General features: G+C 37.9%; 1 protein-coding gene across 1 annotated transcript in view; it reads left to right on the top strand.

Annotated features, from left to right (window-relative positions):
- Window positions 1-21355, top strand: part of WSCD1 (WSC domain containing 1) — a 349543-nt gene that overhangs the window by 316609 nt on the left and 11579 nt on the right. The window contains 1 exon segment of the mRNA XM_053706293.1: window positions 9644-9650. Within this exon segment, the coding sequence (XP_053562268.1) occupies window positions 9644-9650 (7 nt within the window).

The following is a 21355-nucleotide window of genomic DNA, read 5'->3' on the forward strand; positions in this document are numbered from 1 at the left end:
CACTGAGCTTTGCCATAACACACCTAAGAGAGTCTGAGGTCACATAGAAAAAAGTGTTATAGTCAGATGAGACTAAAATTGAATTATTTGGCCTCAAAACCAAACAATATAATAAAGTAATTCCAGAGAGAAAAACTAAGAGGATGCGCTAATGTGAAAAAACAGTGATGTTTGAAATAAACCCCTTAAATTCTTGATCTGAGTCTATCTATAAGTGAAACCCAATAGTACATAATAAAATTTAATTCTTCAAGTGTAAGAGTCAAAAACAATTTCTAGGTAAGTTGCGGTATGTGCAAAAAATGTGTAGATAGAATATATCAATATAAACAAATGTGAAGATACAAAAAATCGGTATACAGGGAGTGCAGAATTATTAGGCAAATTAGTATTTTGACCACATCATCCTCTTTATGCATGTTGTCTTACTCCAAGCTGTATAGGCTCGAAAGCCTACTACCAATTAAGCATATTAGGTGATGTGCATCTCTGTAATGAGAAGGGGTGTGGTCTAATGACATCAGCACCCTATATCAGGTGTGTATAATTATTAGGCAACTTCCTTTCCTTTGGCAAAATGGGTCAAAAGAAGGACTTGACAGGCTCAGAAAAGTAAAAAATAGTGAGATATCTTGCAGAGGGATGCAGCACTCTTAAAATTGCAAAGCTTCTGAAGCGTGATCATCGAACAATCAAGCGTTTCATTCAAAATAGTCAACAGGGTCGCAAGAAGCGTGTGGAAAAACCAAGGCGCAAAATAACTGCCCATGAACTGAGAAAAGTCAAGCGTGCAGCTGCCAAGATGCCACTTGCCACCAGTTTGGCCATATTTCAGAGCTGCAACATCACTGGAGTGCTTAAAAGCACAAGGTGTGCAATACTCAGAGACATGGCCAAGGTAAGGAAGGCTGAAAGACGACCACCACTGAACAAGACACACAAGCTGAAATGTCAAGACTGGGCCAAGAAATATCTCAAGACTGATTTTTCTAAGGTTTTATGGACTGATGAAATGAGAGTGAATCTTGATGGGCCAGATGGATGGGCCCGTGGCTGGATTGGTAAAGGGCAGAGAGCTCCAGTCCGACTCAGACGCCAGCAAGGTGGAGGTGGAGTACTGGTTTGGGCTGGTATCATCAAAGATGAGCTTGTGGGGCCTTTTCGGGTTGAGGATGGAGTCAAGCTCAACTCCCAGTCCTACTGCCAGTTTCTGGAAGACACCTTCTTCAAGCAGTGGTACAGGAAGAAGTCTGCATCCTTCAAGAAAAACATGATTTTCATGCAGGACAATGCTCCATCACACTCGTCCAAGTACTCCACAGCGTGGCTGGCAAGAAAGGGTATAAAAGAAGAAAATCTAATGACATGGCCTCCTTGTTCACCTGATCTGAACCCCATTGAGAACCTGTGGTCCATCATCAAATGTGAGATTTACAAGGAGGGAAAACAGTACACCTCTCTGAACAGTGTCTGGGAGGCTGTGGTTGCTGCTGCATGCAATGTTGATGGTGAACAGATCAAAACACTGACAGAATCCATGGATGGCAGGCTTTTGAGTGTCCTTGCAAAGAAAGGTGGCTATATTGGTCACTGATTTGTTTTTGTTTTGTTTTTGAATGTCAGAAATGTATATTTGTGAATGTTGAGATGTTATATTGGTTTCACTGGTAAAAATAAATAATTGAAACGGGTATATATTTGTTTTTTGTTAAGTTGCCTAATAATTATGCACAGTAATAGTCACCTGCACACACAGATATCCCCCTAAAATAGCTATAACTAAAAACAAACTAAAAACTACTTCCAAAACTATTCAGCTTTGATATTAATGAGTTTTTTGGGTTCATTGAGAACATGGTTGTTGTTCAATAATAAAATTAATCCTCAAAAATACAACTTGCCTAATAATTCTGCACTCCCTGTATATATATATATATATATATATATATATATATATATACATATATATCAGTGTTCAAATCAAATAGAAGTCCAAAATAAAATAAAATAAAATGTCCAAATTTAACCAAAATGTCCAAATTCAAAGATAAAAGGATATATCAATTTTGATAAATTCAAAGGTAAGGCTTGCTCCACTTGTGTGGTGACTCAGGAAATCTAAAAAGAGGAGAAGACAAGGGGCGCCAACATAGTGTAAATTGTATAAAAATAGAAAAAAACAATATGTATGCGATATATCTACTCACAAACAGAGTGGCACCTAGAATGAACTAGGTGCATGCAGGCAGGCTGACATTCAGTATCCAGCAGTCAGTACGCTGGGGGTCTCACCCGGGAGACCTGTAGAGGTAGAGGTGAAGGTACACGGCTGTGAGATAGATAATGCCGGATCACCAACAGAGGAGTTCAATCAGCAGTGGTATTTGTCAGGAACGCTGCTCATACGATCGAGCCCTGTCCCAAATGAACTGACAGCGTCAGTGTAAATAAAACCAAGTGTCTGTGTCCCACTAGATTAGGAACTGAACTGACAGCATCAGTGTAAATAAAAGCAAGTGTCTGTGTCCCACTACATTAGGAGGCACTACAAGCTGCTAAAAGGAGATACAGAAAACCGGGTCTTGGCTTAAAAACTTTTATTTTGCTACGCGTTTCTCAGTCCAGTAGGACCGTTTCATCAGGCATGAACAATATGTCTGGAGGAAATCCAATACAGCTCACCATCCAAATAACACCATACCTACAGTAAAGTATGGAGGTGGTAATATCCTGTTATGGGGTGTTTCCCTGCAGTAGGCACTGGAGCACTTGTCAAGATAGAAGGAATAATTGATGGGGCAAAATACAGTCAAATTCTTAAGGAAAATCTGCTGCCCTCTGCCAGGAAGTTGTCAATAGGCAGAAGGTTTACCTTCCAACATGACAATGACCCAAAGCACACAGCAAAAAGGACCACACAGTGGTTAAAGGAGAAAATGTAAATGTCTTTGCATGGCCATGGCCTAGTCAGAGTCCAAACTTAAACCCCATAGAATATCTGTGGCATTTTCACAAGAGTGGGCAAATATTGCACAGTCTAGATGAGCAAAGTTATTAGAGACATATCCCAACAGACCAAAGGCTGTAATTAAAGCAAAGGGTGGTTCAACAAAATACTGACATCTAACGACAAAACTCCAGCCGCAGGAAAAAAGTCAGTAGTTAAGAGCTTTCTGGGCTAACGCCGGTTTCTAAAGCTCTTAACTACTGTACTCTAAAGTACACTAACACCCATAAACTACCTATGTACCCCTAAACCGAGGTCCCCCCACATCGCCCACACTCGAAAAAATTTTTTTAACCCCTAATCTGCCGACCGCCACCTACGTTATACTTATGTACCCCTAATCTGCTGCCCCTAACACCGCCGACCCCTATATTATATTTATTAACCCCTAATCTGCCCCCCTCAACGTCGCCTCCACCTGCCTACACTTATTAACCCCTAATCTGCCGACCGGACCTGAGCGCTACTATAATAAAGTTATTAACCCCTAATCCGCCTCACTAACCCTATCATAAATAGTATTAACCCCTAATCTGCCCTCCCTAACATCGCCGACACCTATCTTCAATTATTAACCCCTAATCTGCCGACTGAATCTCGCCGCTATTCTAATAAATGTATTAACCCCTAAAGCTAAGTCTAACCCTAATACTAACACCCCCCTAAGTTAAATATAATTTAAATCTAACGAAATTAATTAACTCTTATTAAATAAATTATTCCTATTTAAAGCTAAATACTTACCTGTAAAATAAATCCTAATATAGCTAGAATATAAATTATAATTATATTATAGCTATTTTAGGATTTATATTTATTTTACAGGTAACTTTGTATTTATTTTAACCAGGTACAATAGCTATTAAATAGTTAAGAACTATTTAATAGCTAAAATAGTTAAAATAATTACAAATTTACCTGTAAAAGAAATCCTAACCTAAGTTACAAATAAACCTAACACTAGACTATCAATAAATACATTAAATAAACTACCTACAATTACCTACAATTAACCTAACACTACACTATCAATAAATTAATTAAATACAATTGCTACAAATAAATACAATTAAATAAACTAGCTAAAGTACAAAAAATAAAAAAATATTTACAAACATAAGAAAAATATTACAACAATTTTAAACTAATTACACCTACTCTAAGTCCCCTAATAAAATAACAAAGCCCCCCAAAATAAAAAAATGCCCTACCCTATTCTAAATTACTAAAGTTCAAAGCTCTTTTATCTTACCAGCCCTGAACAGGGCCCTTTGCGGGGCATGCCCCAAGAAATACAGCTCTTTTGCCTGTAAAAAAAAACATACAATACCCAAGCCCCCAACATTACAACCCACCACCCACATACCCCTAATCTAACCCAAACCCCCCTTAAATAAACCTAACACTAAGCCCCTGAAGATCATCCTACCTTGTCTTCACCATACCAGGTTCACCGATCGGTCCAGAAGAGCTCCTCCGATGTCCTGATCCAAGCCCAAGCGGGGGGCTGAAGATGTCCATGATCCGGCTGAAGTCTTCATCCAAGCGGGGCAGAAGAGGTCTTCCATCCGATTGAAGTCTTCATCCAAGCGGCATCCATCCGGAGCGAAGCGGCAGCATCCTGAAGACCTCCACCGCGGAACATCCATCCTGGCCGACGACTGAACGACGAATGACGGTTCCTTTAAATGACGTCATCCAAGATGGCGTCCCTCGAATTCCGATTGGCTGATAGGATTCTATCAACCAATCGGAATTAAGGTAGGAATATTCTGATTGGCTGATGGAATCAGCCAATCAGAATCAAGTTCAATCCGATTGGCTGATCCAATCAGCCAATCAGATTGAGCTTGCATTCTATTGGCTGATCGGAACAGCCAATAGAATGCAAGCTCAATCTGATTGGCTGATCGGATCAGCCAATCGGATTGAACTGACTGAACGCTGCTTTTTTGCAGGTGTTAGGTTTTTTTTCAGCTCAAACAGCCCCATTGTTTCCTATGGGGGAATCGTGCACGAGCACGTTTTTGAGGCTGGCCGCGTCCGTAAGCAACTCTGGTATCGAGAGTTGAAGCTGCGTTAAAAATGCTCTACGCTCCTTTTTTGGAGCCTAACGCAGCCTTTATGTGGACTCTCAATACCAGAGTTATTTTTATGGTGCGGCCAGAAAAAAGCCGGCGTTAGTTTTTCGGGTCGTTACCGACAAAACTCCAAATCTAGCGGACTGTGTCTGTATTTATTTCAGGCTGCATAGCAACAAAATGTGATTATTTTCAAGGAGGGTGATTCTTTTTTAAGAATGTACATATCTATACCTATGCATAATTTTATATATATATATATATATATATATATATATATTGGTATAGATAAATTATTTTACCAAAATAGCATCAGATATATGTAGAAATATGTATTTATGAATAAATAGAACATATTCTGCTATGTGAACTATTCATATTTCCATGTCGGGTTAGCGCTCTTGAGAATTGTATGCAATTGTGTTTGCAAGCAGGTAGGGTGTTAGGTCATTTTCCACTTTTTTTGCTTCATTGACTTCTATGGGGCAATCGGTTATTGCACACGTGGCTTTTTACGCGCATTGAGTTAGCATGCAAACGAAAACTGTTTACTTTCAACTTGTAAAACGAGCGCTACCCAACGTGCACAAAAAGCTTACTTCTAGCGAAGTTACCACTCGAGCAGTAGCATTAAATATCGCTCTACTTGTAATCTGGCTCTTAAAGTGAAAGTAATTTTTTTTTACATGGGAGCCGGATTTACCGCATAACTATTGGCTAAGAGGTGAAAACGTCACCTCTTGGCTAAATTTTTATTAGCCGTGTTCTGCTATAGCAGCTAAAAATGGCGATCGGTTAAAACAAATAAAGGAGCTTTCTACATGAAGTATCTTATACATCATGAATGAAAGTCCCCTTTATTTGTTTCAAAAGTCAATCCTAGCGTTTGTAAAATGCTAGGATTTACTTTCACTTAAAGGTTAAAAAACTTTTTTATTTAAAAGGACAGTATACTTTGCTGTAAAAGATAGATAATGACTTTTTTACCCATTCCAACATTTAGCATAACCAAAACAGTTATATTAATACACTTTTTACCTCTCTGATTACCTTGTATCTAAACCTCTGCAGACTGCCTCCTTATTTCCATTTTTTTGACAGACTTGCACTTTAGTGCTAACTTATAAAAAACTCCACGGGAGTGAGCACAATGTTATCTATATGGCACACATGAACTAGCACTGTCTAACTGTGAAAAACTGTCAAGATGCACTGAGATAAGATGCGGCCTTCAAGGGTTTAGAAATTAACACATGAGCATACCTAGGTTTAGCTTTCAACAGATAATACAAAGAGAAGAAAGCAAATTTGATTAAGAGAGTAAATTGGAACATTTTTTTTTAAATTGCACGTCCTATCTAAATCTTGAAATTTTAATTTTGACTAGACTGTCCCTTTAAGTATAGAAGCATTTTCTTTGCTAAATGTTTGCAACCCTCCACACTTTACTGAAACATGAGGACAAGCATATAAATTAAATTATTTTATTTTTTAAGTTATAAAAACACCATAATTTCACAGTTTAAAGACATATAGGGGTGGATTTTTTAAGCAGTGGATGCTGCATCGACGCCCCAGCATTTCTGGTCTGCCAGAAATGGAAGTTAAGAAGCAGCGGTCGTAAGCTCCTTAACTATTCTGCCACCTTTTAGGTGGCGGAATGAAATCATCCCGATCCGATCAGGATGATTGACCCCCCCTGCTAGTGGCCGATTGGCCGTGAGTGAGCAGGGGACGGCATTGCACAAGTATTTCACCAGAAATGCTTGTGCAATGTTAAATGCCGACAGTGTATGCTGTCGACATTTAGTGAGATCAAGCAGACATGATTCACTACAGCGAATCTTGTCCGCTCGACCTTTAATAATTCTACCCCATAGAATCCAATGTATGGGTGTGTATAGGACAATTATTTTGCTAAACCTGATATTTTCAAGTGAATTGAAACAAATGAGACATAATGGCCTAGATTACAAGTGGAGAGCAAAAAAAATTACCATTGTTTACTGCTAACACTGCTCAAGTTAGATTAATAGTTACATTAATAGCACTCGTATTCTCCTATTACTTGTTAGTTGAAAGTAAAATTGTTGTGCTTGAGCAAAAGCCTCAGGCACACTAACATTAGGAGTTCAGATAGTACGGCTGCTCTAATACCCTGCTCAAGTGCTAACCCTATGGTGCGCTAAGACAAAGTGCACTAATGCGAAAGGTGTGTTAAGAAGTAGCTAAAATACCTTTGCTCTTCACTGTGAATAACATGTTATTTTTGTTTATGTATTTATATGTATATTTAAAATAGTTATCTCTATAGCTATATATCCATATTCAGAGTGAAGAACAAAGTTATTTCAACTAAGTTAAAACAAAAAATAAAAGTAGCGTTAACAGTGTTTTAATATTATATGGCATATGACAGGGTGTTGGACTGGGAAAGGCTCAACAAAGTGTGTGTGTCTGTGTATATATATATATATACACACATCATATATTCCTAATTCATGCTAATTTTATTTCTTTTTTTTTTTCTAATTGCCAATTAAGAACAAATGCCAGGGGCGCGATCCGATATACGGCGTAGTTTGCGGCGCAAGCGAGGGAACCCGCGTTGCCCGCAGTTTCAGCTCGCAACTCGAGCTATCCAATATAGGGCGCCGTCAGATGCTAACGTGCCGTAAGTCGGATAAACCAGCGATGTCCAGAAATCTGCGCAAGTACAAATTTCTGGCGTCGCCAGTGACTTGCTCCACATTAGAAACTGCCGGCGCCTACAAAACCTGACTAAAGTATGAAATCACCTGCACTATCCAACACGCCTCCTAAACATAGCCCGACACGTCTAACCCTCTATCCGCTATCCCCCCTCACTAGCCTAACAATAAAAAATGTATTAACCCCTAAACCGCCGCTCCCAAACCCCGCCACAACCTAATAAAGTTATTAACCCCTAAACCGCCGCTCCCGGAGCCCCCACCAGCTATATTAAATCTATAACCCCCTAAAGTGAGCCCCTAACACCGCCGCCATCTACCTTACCTACCCCTAAAGTGAGCCCCTACCCCGCCGCCATCTATTTTAAAATTATTAACCCCTAATCTAATCCCCCTACCCCGCCGCCATCTATATTAAATTATTTAACCCCTAAAATACTAAACTATCCCTACCACTAAACCTCAGTCTAACCCTACAAATAGCCCTGAAAAGGGCTTTTTGCGTGGCATTACCCCAAAGTAAACTGCTCTTTTGCCAGCCCTTAAAAGGACTTTTTGCAGGGCTTTGTCACAAAGTAATCAGCTCTTTTGCCTACAATCTAAATCCCCCTACACAGCTGCCACCTATAATAAATGTATTAACCCCTAATCTAATCCCCCTACACCGCCGCCAGCTATATTAAACACATTAACCCCTAATCTAATCCCCCTACACCGCCGCCAGCTATATTAACTATATTAACCCTAATTATATTAGGGTTAATATAGTTAATATAATTATTATATTATATATATTAACTATATTAACCCTAATTATATTAGGGTTAATATAGTTAATATCGTTATTATATTATATATATATTAAGTATAATAACCCTATCTAACTCTAACATCCCTAACTAAACTCTTATTAAAATAAATCTAATATTAATATTATTAATTAAAATATTCCTATTTAAATCTAAATACTTACCTATAAAATAAACCCTAAGATAGTTACAATGTAATTAATAATTAAATTGTAGCTATTTTAGGGTTTATATTTATTTTACAGGTAACTTGGTATTTATTTTAACTAGGTACAATAGCTATTAAATAGTTAATAACTATTTAATAGCTACCTAGTTAAAATAATAACCAATTTACCTGTAAAAAAAATCCTAACCTAAGTTACAAATACACCTACACTATCAATAAATTAAATAAACTACAAATATCTAAACTAAAATACAATTAAATACACTAAACTAAATTACAAAAAATAAAAAAAAGATTACAAGATATTTAAGCTAATTACACCTATTCTAAGCCCCCTAATAAAATAATAAACCCCCAAAATAAAAAAATGCCCTACCCTATTCTAAATTAAACAAGTTCAAAGCTCTTTTAACTTACCAGCCCATAAAAGGGCCTTTTGCGGGGGCTTGCCCCAAAGAAAACTGCTCTTTTGCCTGAAAAAAGAGACAATACCACCCCCCAACATTACAACCCACCACCCACATACCCCTAATCTAACCCAAACCCCCCTTAAATAAACCTAACCCTACCCCTCTGAAGATCTCCCTACCTTGTCTTCACCCAACCAGGCCGAACTCCTCATCCGATCCGGGCGATGTCTATCCAAGCGGCAAAGAAGAATTCTTCATCCCGGCGATGTCTTTCTCTAAGCGGCAGCAAAGTCTTCTTCCATCCGGCAGCATCTTCCATCAAGCGGCATCTTCAATCTTCTTTTTTCGCTCCTCCAACACGGAGCATCCATCCCGGCCGACGACTGAACGACGAATGAGGTACCTTTAAATGATGTCATACAAGATGGCGTCCGTCGAATTCCGATTGGCTGATAGGATTCAAGTTCAATCCGATTGGCTGATTGGTTCAGCCAATCGGATTGAACTTAAATCTGATTGGCTGATTCAATCAGCCAATCAGATTTTTCTACCTTAATTCCGATTGGCTGATAGAATCCTATCAGCCAATCGGAATTTGACGGACACCATCTTGGATGACGTCATTTAATTGTACCTCATTCGTCGTTCAGTCGGCGGCGGGGATGGATGCTCCGCGTCGGAAGAGCGAAAAAAGAAGATTGAAGATGCCGCTTGATGGAAGATGCTGCCGGATGGAAGAAGACTTTGCTGCCACTTGGAGAAAGACATCGCCGGGATGAAGAATTCTTCTTTGCCGCTTGGAGAAAGACATCGCCGAGATGAAGACTTCTTCTTTGCCTCTTGGATAGACATCGCCCGGATCGGATGAGGAGTTCGGCCTGGTTGGGTGAAGACAAGGTAGGGAGATCTTCAGGGGGGTAGTGTTAGGTTTATTTAAGGGGGGTTTGGGTAAGATTAGGGGTATGTGGGTGGTGGGTTGTAATGTTGGGGGGTGGTATTGTGTCTTTTTTTCAGGCAAAAGAGCAGTTTTCTTTGGGGCATGCCCCCGCAAAAGGCCCTTTTAAGGGCTGGTAAGGTAAAAGAGCTTTGAACTTGTTTAATTTAGAATAGGGTAGAGCATTTTTTTTATTTTGGGGGTTTATTATTTTATTTGGGGGCTTAGAATAGGTGTAATAAGCTTAAATATCTTGTAATCTTTTTTTATTTTTTGTAATTTAGTGTTTGTTTTGTTTTGTAATTTAGTTTAGTGTATTTAATTGTATTTTAGTTTAGATATTTGTAGTTTATTTAATTTATTGATAGTGTAGGTGTATTTGTAACTTAGGTTAGGATTTATTTTACAGGTAATTGGGTAATTATTTTAACTAGGTAGCTATTAAATAGTTAATAACTATTTAATAGCTATTGTACCTAGTTAAAATAATTAACAATTTACCTGTAAAATAAATATAAACCCTAACATAGCTACAATGTAATTATTAATTATATTGTAGCTATCTTAGGGTTTATTTTATAGGTAAGTATTTAGATTTAAATAGGAATATTTTAGTTTATAATATGAATTAGATTTATTTAATAAGAATTTAGTTAGGGGTGTTAGGGTTAGATAGAGTTAATATAGTTAATATAAATACTATAGTAACTATATTAACTATATTAACCCTAATATAATTAGGGTTAATATAGTTAATATATATAATGTAATAACTATATTAACTATAATATACTTAGGGTTAATATAGATAATATAGCTGGCGGCGGGGGTAGGTAGATTAAATTAGGGGTTAATAATTTTAATATAGATGGCGGCGGTGTAAGGGGCTTACATTAGGGGTTAATACTATTCATATAGGTGGCGGCGGTGTAGGGAGGGCAGGTTATAGGGCAAAAGAGCTGTTTACTTTGGGGCAAAGCCCCGCAAAAGGCCCTTTTAAGGGCTGGTTATAGAGCTTATTACTTTAGGGATATTAGATTAGGGGTTAATAATAATAATAATATAGCTGGCGGCGGTATAGGGGTATTAGATTAGGGGTTAATAATTTTTATATAGGTGGCGGCGGTGTAAGGGGTCAGATTAGGGGATAGATAAGGTAGATGGCGGCGGTGTAAGGGGTTCACATTAGGGGATAGATAAGGTAGATGGCGGCGGTTTTAGGGGTTCACATTAGGGGATAGATCAGTTAGATGGTGGCGGTTTTAGGGGCTCACAGTAGGGGGTTAGTTTATGTAGATGGCGGCGGGGTCTGGGAGTGGCGGTTTAGGGGTTAATAACTTTATTAGAGATTGTGGCGGGGGATTGCGGTTGACAGGTAGATAGACATTGCGCATGCGTTAGGTGTTAGGTTTAATTTAGCAGGTAGTTTAGGGAGTTACGGGGCTCCAATAGTCAGCGTAAGGCTTCTTACGGCTGCTTTTTGTGGCGAGGTGAAAATGGAGTAAGATTTCCTTACGCTGTATATTGGATACCAAACTGCGCTGGTTTGGTATACCTGCCTATGGCCCAAAAAACTACGGGCGACGGCAGAAATATACGCGCATAACTTCTAAGTTACGCCGTATATAGGATACCAAACCAGCGCAAATATTGGCGTTGCCAGCTTTTGCGGGCGACGATTTTTATCGGATCGGGCCCTAGATGCCTCTGACTTCAAAAGTGTATCCTTTGTTAACATATTACTTTTGTGAAGCTAGACAAATAAATGATAAAATAATATAATAATATTAAAATTTGTACATTCCCTGGTGTATATATAGTACTTTTTTTTTTTTTAAAGAAAAGGTGTCATACTCAAAAAAAGGTGCCAGTACTCATGTGATTTAAATTTGATATATTGTGCTCTGTAACTCTGAGAAAAGCAACAGGGACAAAGTTATTTACAATTCTAGGTACATATGTACCACGCATACCAATCTACACACACACTGGAGAAGGGGTAAGATCCACAAAACATCAATGATCTTTTGATAGATGTGCACAGTTGAAAACCCAAGAGTGCAAGCTTTTTGTGGATTATATATATATTATATAACATACACACTTTTGTGCACTTTGCCATATACCATATCAGGTTAAAACACTTTTAAAACATTTATTTCTATAATGAACATATATATCACACAGACACACACATGCACACAAACATATGCCTGTGTGTGTAATAGCTTATTTTAAAATGTTTTACATGGGTTTTTTTATACTTTTATTCCAGCTCTAACCCTTTACTTCAGGTCTCCACTAAAATGTTTTGTGATGCTATATGTTGTGTTATATGAGTATATGAGTGATGTTTAGCATGGCTGCACTATACATTGACATTATAGGACCCACTAAATAAATGTTGGGAGAACTAAAGATTCTCTGGTAATTCTGTTTTACTATTCACTTGTAATACCAGATTTGTGTGCTTTTCTGAGCATGGGCCCACAATATTGATAGTGCTCCACTTGTAATCTAGGCCAATATACTTTTAAAAGGACCCATTTTAAATGCACTGAATGTTAAAAGTGTATTTGATCTATCTATCTATCTATCTATCTATCTATCTATCTTTCTATCTATTTATCTATATATCTATATATCTATCTCTCTTCATTCTGCCATAACCACCTTTGCAATATTTCCAAAAATGTCCTCATTTCTGAGCACTGACACTACAAAGTAATTAATCCACTTTCTTGTAATTTCCCGACGATACCACTGCAATAACCTACTCGCTGACCTTCCTCTCTTCTGTCTCTCTCCCTTCAATTGATCCTTAATGACTCTGCCAGGCTAATCCACCTTTCCCGTCGCTCTGTGTCTTTTGCCGCTCTCTGTGAGTCCCTTCACCGGCTCCTCAGTTCACAGCAGAATTAAATTCAAAATTCTTCCTGACCTACAAAGCCCTTACCAACACAGCTCCCCACTACCTATCCTCACTAATCTTAAAATATACTCCAGCCCACTCACTAAGTTCCAACAATGACCTGCTCCTTGCATCTTCAATTAGTACCTCTTCATTTGCTAGATTGCAGTACTTTTGTCGTGTGGGGAACGCTCTCCCTCACTCTATCAAAATTTCCCCTAATTTGCCTTCTTTTAAATGCTTCCTAAATACATTTTTGCTCAGGGAAGCCTACCACCCAGCTCAGTAACAGATGAATTCCACTTACCCTAATAATTGGCCCTCATCTAACTCTGTATTAACATAATTCTCACCCTTGCATATGCAAATTATTTGCGCTAAAAACAGCTAGACACTCACACAATAAGATAATGTCCTCTATTTATCAATCCGTCAAGTTACCTGCATTCGACGGCACCAATACGCTCTCCTAAGATCGCCTAACATTGGCAGGCCGCGGACCAGATACGTTCTCCAAAAGTTATCAAAAAAGCTGTCAAAAAGCCACGCACCAAGTATGGGGCGATGAGTTAGCGGACTGTTGTTAACTAACAGTCATCAATCTCGCTGCTCTTCTGCTTGTTTTACAGCTTCTCTGTACCCTGTCACTAAACACCCACAGCTATACTATACTGTTTACCCCCTATACCCGCCGCCCCCAGACCCCGCCGCACCTAAATAAAGTTATTAACCCCTAAACTGCCACTCCCGGAGCCCACAGCCACCTACATTATACATATTAACCCCTACACCGCTGCCACTATATTAAATGTATTAACCCCTAAACCTAAGTCTAACCACTAACCCTAACACCACCTAACAAATATAATTTAAATAAATCTAAATAAAATGATTCCTATTTAAAGACTAAATACTATCTATAAAATAAACCCTAAGCTAGCTACAGATATAACTAATAGTTACATTGGTAGCTATCTTAGGATTATTTTTTATTTTACAGGGCAAGTTTTTATTTATTTTAACTAGTACAATAGTTATTATATATTTATTAACTATTTAATAGCTACCTAGTTAAAATAAATACAAAAGTACCTGTAAAATAAAACCTAACCTAAGTTACAATTACACCGAACACTACATTAATAATTAAATTAATTACCTAAACTAAATATAATTAACTACAATTAAATAAAATTATCTAAAGTATCAAAACAAACATAACACTAAATTACAGAAAATAATACAATAATTACAAGTTTTTTAAACTAGATTACACCTAATGTAATCCCCCTAATAAAATAAAAAAGCCCCCAAAATAATAAAAAGCCCTACCATATACTAAATTACAAATAGCCCTTAAAAGGGCTTTTTGCGGGGCATTGCCCCAAAGTAATCAGCTCTTTTACCTGAAAAAAAAAGTACAATACCCCTCCCCAACATTAAAACCCACCACCCACCCAGCCAAACCTACTCTAAAACCCACCCAATCCCCCCTTAAAAAACCTAACACTAACCCCTTGAAGATCACCCTACCTTGAGACGTCTTCACCCAACCGGGCTGAAGTCCTCCACAAGCCGGGCGAAGTGGTCCTCCAGACGGGCAGAAGTCTTCATCCAAGCCGGCCAGAAGAGGTCCTCCAGACAGGCAGAAGTCTTCATTCAGGCGGCATCTTCTATCTTCATCCAACCTGGCATGGAGCGGGTCCATCTTCAAGACATCCGACGAGGAGCATCCTCTTCCAACGACATCCGACGACTGAATGAAGGTTCCTTTAAATGATGTCATCCAAGATGGCGTCCCTTGAATTCCGATTGGCTGATAGAATTCTATCAGCCAATCAGAATTAAGGTAGGAAAAATCCTATTGACTGATGCAATCAGCCAATAGGATTGAGCTCACATTCTATTGGCTGATTGTAACAGCCAATAGAATGCCAGCTCAATCCTATTGGCTGATTGGATCAGCCAATAGGATTGAACTTCAATCCTATTGGCTGATTGCATCAGCCAATAGGATTTTTCCTACCTTAATTCCGATTGACTGACAGAATTCTATCAGCCAATCTGAATTCAAGGGATGCCATCTTGGATGACGTCATTTAAAGGAACCGTCATTCAGTCGTCGGATGTCGTTGGAAGAGGATGCTCTGCGTCAGATGTCTTGAAGATGGACCCGCTCCGAGCCGGATGGATGAAGATAGAAGATGCTGCCTGGATGAAGACTTCTGCCTGTCTGGAGGACCTCTTCTGGCCAGCTTGGATGAAGACTTCTGCCCATCTAGAGGACCACTTCACCCGGCTTCGTGGAGGACTTCGGCCCGGTTGGGTGAAGACATCTCAAGGTAGGGTGATCTTCAAGGGGTTATTGTTAGTTTTTTTTAAGGGGGATTGGGTGGGTTTTAGAGTAGGGCTGGTTGTGTGGGTGGTGGGTTTTAATGTTGGGGGGATTGTACTTTTCTTTCAGGTAAAAGAGCTGATTACTTTGGGGCAATGCCCCGCAAAAAGCCCTTTTTAAGGGCTATTTGTAATTTAGTATAGGGTAGGTCTTTTTATTATTTTGGGGGGCTTTTTATTTTTTTAGGGGGATTAGATTAGGTGTAAAAACTTGTAATTATTTTATTATTTTCTGTAATTTAGTGGGGTTTTTTGGACTTTAGATAATTTTATTTAATTGTAGTTAATTGTAGTTAATGTAGGTAATTAATTTAATGATAGTGTAGTGTTAGGTGTAATTGTAACATAGGTTAGGTTTTACAGGTACTTTTGTATTTATTTTAACTAGGTAGCCAGGTGGGGGGGGGCAGATTAGGGGTTAATAAATATAATGTAGGTGGCGGCAGTGTGGGGGGGCAGATTAGGGGTTAATAAGTATAATGTAGGTGGCAGCGGGTTCCGGGAGCGGTGGTTTAGGGGTTAATAAGTATAATGTAGGTGGTGGCGGTGTAGGGGGGGCAGATTAGGGGTATTTAGACTCGGGGTACATGTTAGGGTGTTAGGTGTAGACATTCACATAGGAATCAATGGGATATCGGGCAGCAGCGAACATAAGCATTCGCTGCTTTCCGACTCCCATTGATTCCTATGGCATCCGCGGCCTCCAGGGCGGCGGATTGAAAACCAGGTATGCTGGGCCATAAAAGTGCCGAGCGTACCTGCTAGTTATTTGATAACTAGCAAAAGTAGTCAGATAGTGCCGAACTTGTGTTCGGAACATCTGTAGTGATGTAAGCATCGATCTGTGTCGGACTGAGTCTGGCGGATCGTATGTTACATCACTAAATTCTACTGGTGCCGGTCTGTAGGGTTTGATAACTATGGTGAATCAGGCTCACCACAAATATGCGGGCAAGAATTCCAGCTTGATAAATTAGAGGCCAATGAATTAGAGCTATATAGCTATATCCAAATAAAGATCTTAGAAACAAAAAAATACTAAAAATAGGATTCAAACTTAATTTATATAAACGTCATACAAACAAATAACCGGTGGAACAAATATTCAATATTAAAATATGAACTTCCAATCTTAATTCATTTATACATACAATCAATTTAAAAAGGAATAAAATATGTTATAAAAAATGACAAGTCAAAGTACCCAGACCTATAGGTATTACAGGGCAAATCAGTAAAGTGATATACTTAGTTCAGTGGGATAAATGCAGTTTTTTTAAATGATCCTTATTGGTTCACAGTTCCTATACCAGGATTAACCCACTTTCCAAAGGATTCCCTGGATACCTTCTTCCTGGTATTATACCATACAAGCCAAAAGGATGGTCAGGATGTTGGGCACTCGTTAACGCACACACCTCCTTTTTATAATCACAGTTCACTTACCCACTCTACCCCCTCAGTGGGTTCTCTATTCCAGTGATTTTAGAGCGAACTTGCATCTCTCGTGTGTTGGAGTAGCTGAAGTAGCGTCCGTGCCGAGTCTCCTCACTGTCACCAGACCATGTGATCCCTCCACAGCCAATCACGGTAAAATGATTCTTTCTGTAGAACACAGAGCGCTCTGTTTGAATTGTTGTTAGCCAACCTTGAGTATCATCTATGCATTTCAGCCTTAGCCTTTGTCAAGATACTCTTGATGTCGTCTTCCTCCCCTTTTATTAGGGTTTTTTTTTTGTCTTAACTTTTTTAGTTTTCACAGTTCGTCATTGGTTTCTTCAAACTGCATTTATCTTCTCTTCATATTAGACTTCAAAGATCTGTCATCCTTCTTACACAATTGTGATCTTTGATTTAGAAGGCATTTATATATCTTATTAAAAGTGCATTCTATTACAATATACAATTGGATATATACGGCCCTAAAAATAATATATTCAGATTTAAAATGATATTTCCTCATAAAGAACAGATTGTTACCTCTTAAAAAAAATGTTAACTTTTAATAAAAGGCAATTGCAATACATCTATTCCTAATAATATTATTAAAATGTATTTACTAAAAAAACAATAACCTGTCATTAATCTAAAAAGGGGTTTAGGTCAAGTTCAGCATTGAGACCATTGGGGTGCAGACTTTTAAATGCAAATATCAATTCTGCTTCATTATACAGAAGATCTTTCTCTATTTTTCTACCTCTATGGTTCCTAATAATTTTCTTAACCCCCCAATTTTGCATGCCAGTAGGATTTTTATTATGGGCTTCCTTAAAATGTTTTGATAACAAATGCCCTTCAAAACTATATTTTATGTTACCAATGTGTTCTCTAATGCGATCTCTCAGCATTTTTTTGGGTTTGTCCAAAGTACTGTTTTTGACATGGACATTGTATCATGTATATAATTCCCTTATCCTTGCATCTTATAGTTTCTCTAATAATCACTTCACTATTATTCACTGTTGATTTTATTTTCTTAGTTTTAGCACTATATTTGCAGGTACTGCAACTATAACAGGGGAAGAAGTCGTGTGTTTTTCTCCATATATATTGACTTCTTTATTTCTTTCTTCTTTAAAACTCTCCTGGGTCTAGGATGTTTTTTTTTAGATTTTTTTAAAAATGATATCAGGATATTTCATTACCCTGTCCCCTAGAATATTATATTTTCTAATTATATTCCAGTGTCTGCTTATTAAGGATTTTACAAATTTATTCTGAGCATTATATTTGGTTATAAAAGGGATAAAATGTTTCTCTCCAGTTTCTTCCTTTTGTATGTTCTTCCACTCTTTAATCATCAGTAAGCTCTCCCTTTCAATGTATCTTCCAAGATCTATGGCCTTCCTTATTTTCGCTACTATACCCCTTATCTTCAAATTTCTTTTTAAGGATTTCTGCTTGTATGTCATTCTCACCCTTGCAGTCCTCAAATCCTGTTTTTCACCCTCCTACCCTTCTAGATTGTAAGTTCCCACATGAATAGAGCCCTCAATTCCACCTGTATTTCTTTGTAAATTTTTCTCTTGCCTCCTAAAAGTTTTGTATTATTGTTTTATTTAAACAAATTGTACCCATGGACAGATCTGCGGACTATGTTGATAATTTATAAATGAAGTATAGTAATAATAATATCTATCTATTTATCTATCTATCAATCATCTATCTATCTATCTATCTATCTATCTATCTATCATCTATCTATCTCTTTCTCTCTGTCTATCTGTCTATAACTCTTGAAAAATGGTCTAGGGTCAGTATAAAATTGTATCTTTCTTCCAGATTTAAAAGAATGTATCCTTTACCAGTTTGTTTGGTAAATAACTTAGTTGATTGCTAACATAGATGTAGTGGTTTCCAGAGAAATACATAATTATTCCTTCCTTTATTTGTCTATTAGAAAAATGAATGTGCATGAACTCAGAAATCTCATGTCTATGCATCTTTTTTCCACATGGATTTATCAATTACACTGTGGCTATACAGAATGGCTGTACTGGAGGTTATCCCCATGTTACACTTTGTTTCTGTGTTTTTCAGATTATCAGAAAACTTTCTGTGAGTTTTCTGTTTTCTACTGGGTTGTAGGTTTGTGCTGTGATTTCACAACTGTCCATAAGTGTTTCATGGTGTGGATTTTAAATGTCACTCACTTTGCTCTGGCTCTTATATAAAGCTAGAGTGCCTATGCTCTGAGAATGATTGTCATTTCAAGTGACTTCTGTATGTAACATCCTGCTTATCTTAACCTACCTTTTGATCATGCTTATATGTAGATTCTTGTGTAATACCCTGATACTCTGGCCTAATTTCAGAAATATACTGTATTTACCCTTACTTGTTGAATACTTGTCTTATAACTTTATCCTGCCTCATGACCTGCCTTTGATCATGACTCTTCCTTTGTCTGAATACCTGTTAATGACCTTGACTGCCCCTGCCCTATTATGATTAATTACTATGAATACCTTCTCATGCCTGAATTTCTGTATGAACCTATTGTTCTATGCTCTGTCTGTATAGGAACTGCTATAGTTTATTTTATTTCTGTCTAACAACATGTGTAGAACCCTGTTTTTCTTGCAGAACTGCACTAATAGTAATCTGCAAACATATGCTTGAGTTTCACTATAACACTTGTACCTACTATGTACTGTACTGTGGTTATGTATAAAAGCTCACGCACCATAAACCCTATGCATCACAGTCCAGTGCCTAACAGATCTCACTCTTGGGGGGGTTAGCGTTATAATTTTACAGTTCATGCACTGAGAACATCACTTTCCTTGCGCAAAATTAAATAAGCACAGTAGCTGTTACTCACAGTACCTCTGACGCTCGTTTTGCCGGAGCTCGGTCCTAGGGGATGCCCTTCCTCTTCAGACCGTTTCCGGTGGGTTGTTCCTCCCCTCCTCAAGCTCCTTCGCTTCCTGCGTCTCCCTGCGAGTGTTAGCGTTACTCACACTGTGGTTCCATTGCCGGTTACGCTAGTGATCACGTGCTCACCCCCTAGTGATCTGTGGCTTCACTTGCATCCAATCCGGAACTCCCTTGGCTGGCTCCAAATTTGAAATATGAAATAGTCGATTTAAAGGAGTGATCCGAAACCAGCAGGTAGTTTTAAAATGTCCTTTATTACAAATTATTTTAAAACATATTTGCAGCTTCAGCTCCAGTTACAGTCATCCTCAGGTAGGCTTGTCATTAATGCTGACATGTTTTGGCTACTCCTGCCGTAATCATAGCTTAATTAGTGACAGCCAAGCCTCTCCTTAAATAGCTGATGCCCTCATTTAATAGGTTAAATGAAAATGACATCTTTGCCAATACCTTATTTTTCCTTGTTTGAACATTGTAGATGTACAGTTAACCCTATCCTGGACTTAACCATTTAACTAAACATCAAGTGCTAACTTTAACTATATTCTAACTATAGATATATTCACATTCTTGTATTTATATAGTTTTCTGTACACTTTTATCAATTCTTTCAACCACATTTTTTCTCTTTACTAGCATCCTTACTCGATTAATTTGGAAACATGTTAGATAATATACATAATGGTGTACTTAATAATGTTATCAGAAACACCAGCAAGATGACAATGGGAAGTATTAGACATTAGATTGCATACATATGATCTTTCAATTCAGTGCATACAATATTCCACCAATTTCTTGTGTAAAAAATCTAAATATATATCACATTTGTTCAAGTTTGATAACTATGTTAAATATAAAAAGTGAATGTATATATAATTAAATTTTGTAAAATATTCTTCCCATCTTTATATAAATCTTCACCAAGTTTAATTCCAATAATTTATTAAATCATATTCACTGTTTAAACCCATTGGCTTCCTGGTTTTCAATCTCAGGATCCAATAGGCTTCTTGTCTAGCCAGAGTTTTGTCCCTATCTCCCCCCCTTTTTGGTATGGGGATATCTTCCACTATGGTCCACTTTAGGCTTTTAGGGTCCTTATTGTGTCTATGTTTAAAGTGCGTGATCAGGGGTGTTGTTAATGTGCCTGACTTTATGTTTTCCTACATGCTCTCGTATGCGTGACTTGACTTCTCTTGAGGTCATGCCAACGTACTGTATTTTGCAAAAAGAACAAGTTAGTAAGTAGACAACATAAGTTTGTCTACAATTGTAGCATCTATTATGTGAAAATGCTTCATTAGTGACCTCACTGTGGAATCCATTGCACTGTTCCACATGTGAGCAGGCAATGCAATCTATGTTATGACATTTGTATACTCCTTTGGTGTCTAACCATGAACTTTGTCTACCCTGATTAATGCTCTTTAAATTTGTGGGTGCTACTCTGTTGCCAATAGTGAGACCCCTTTTGAAAGCAAACTTACAGCCCTTCCTTACTGTATCAGCTAGATCTTCATCTGCTGTAAGCATGGGGAAATGTTTG

The sequence above is a fragment of the Bombina bombina genome, chromosome 3 (assembly GCF_027579735.1).
Source record: "Bombina bombina isolate aBomBom1 chromosome 3, aBomBom1.pri, whole genome shotgun sequence".
NCBI lineage: Eukaryota > Metazoa > Chordata > Amphibia > Anura > Bombinatoridae > Bombina > Bombina bombina.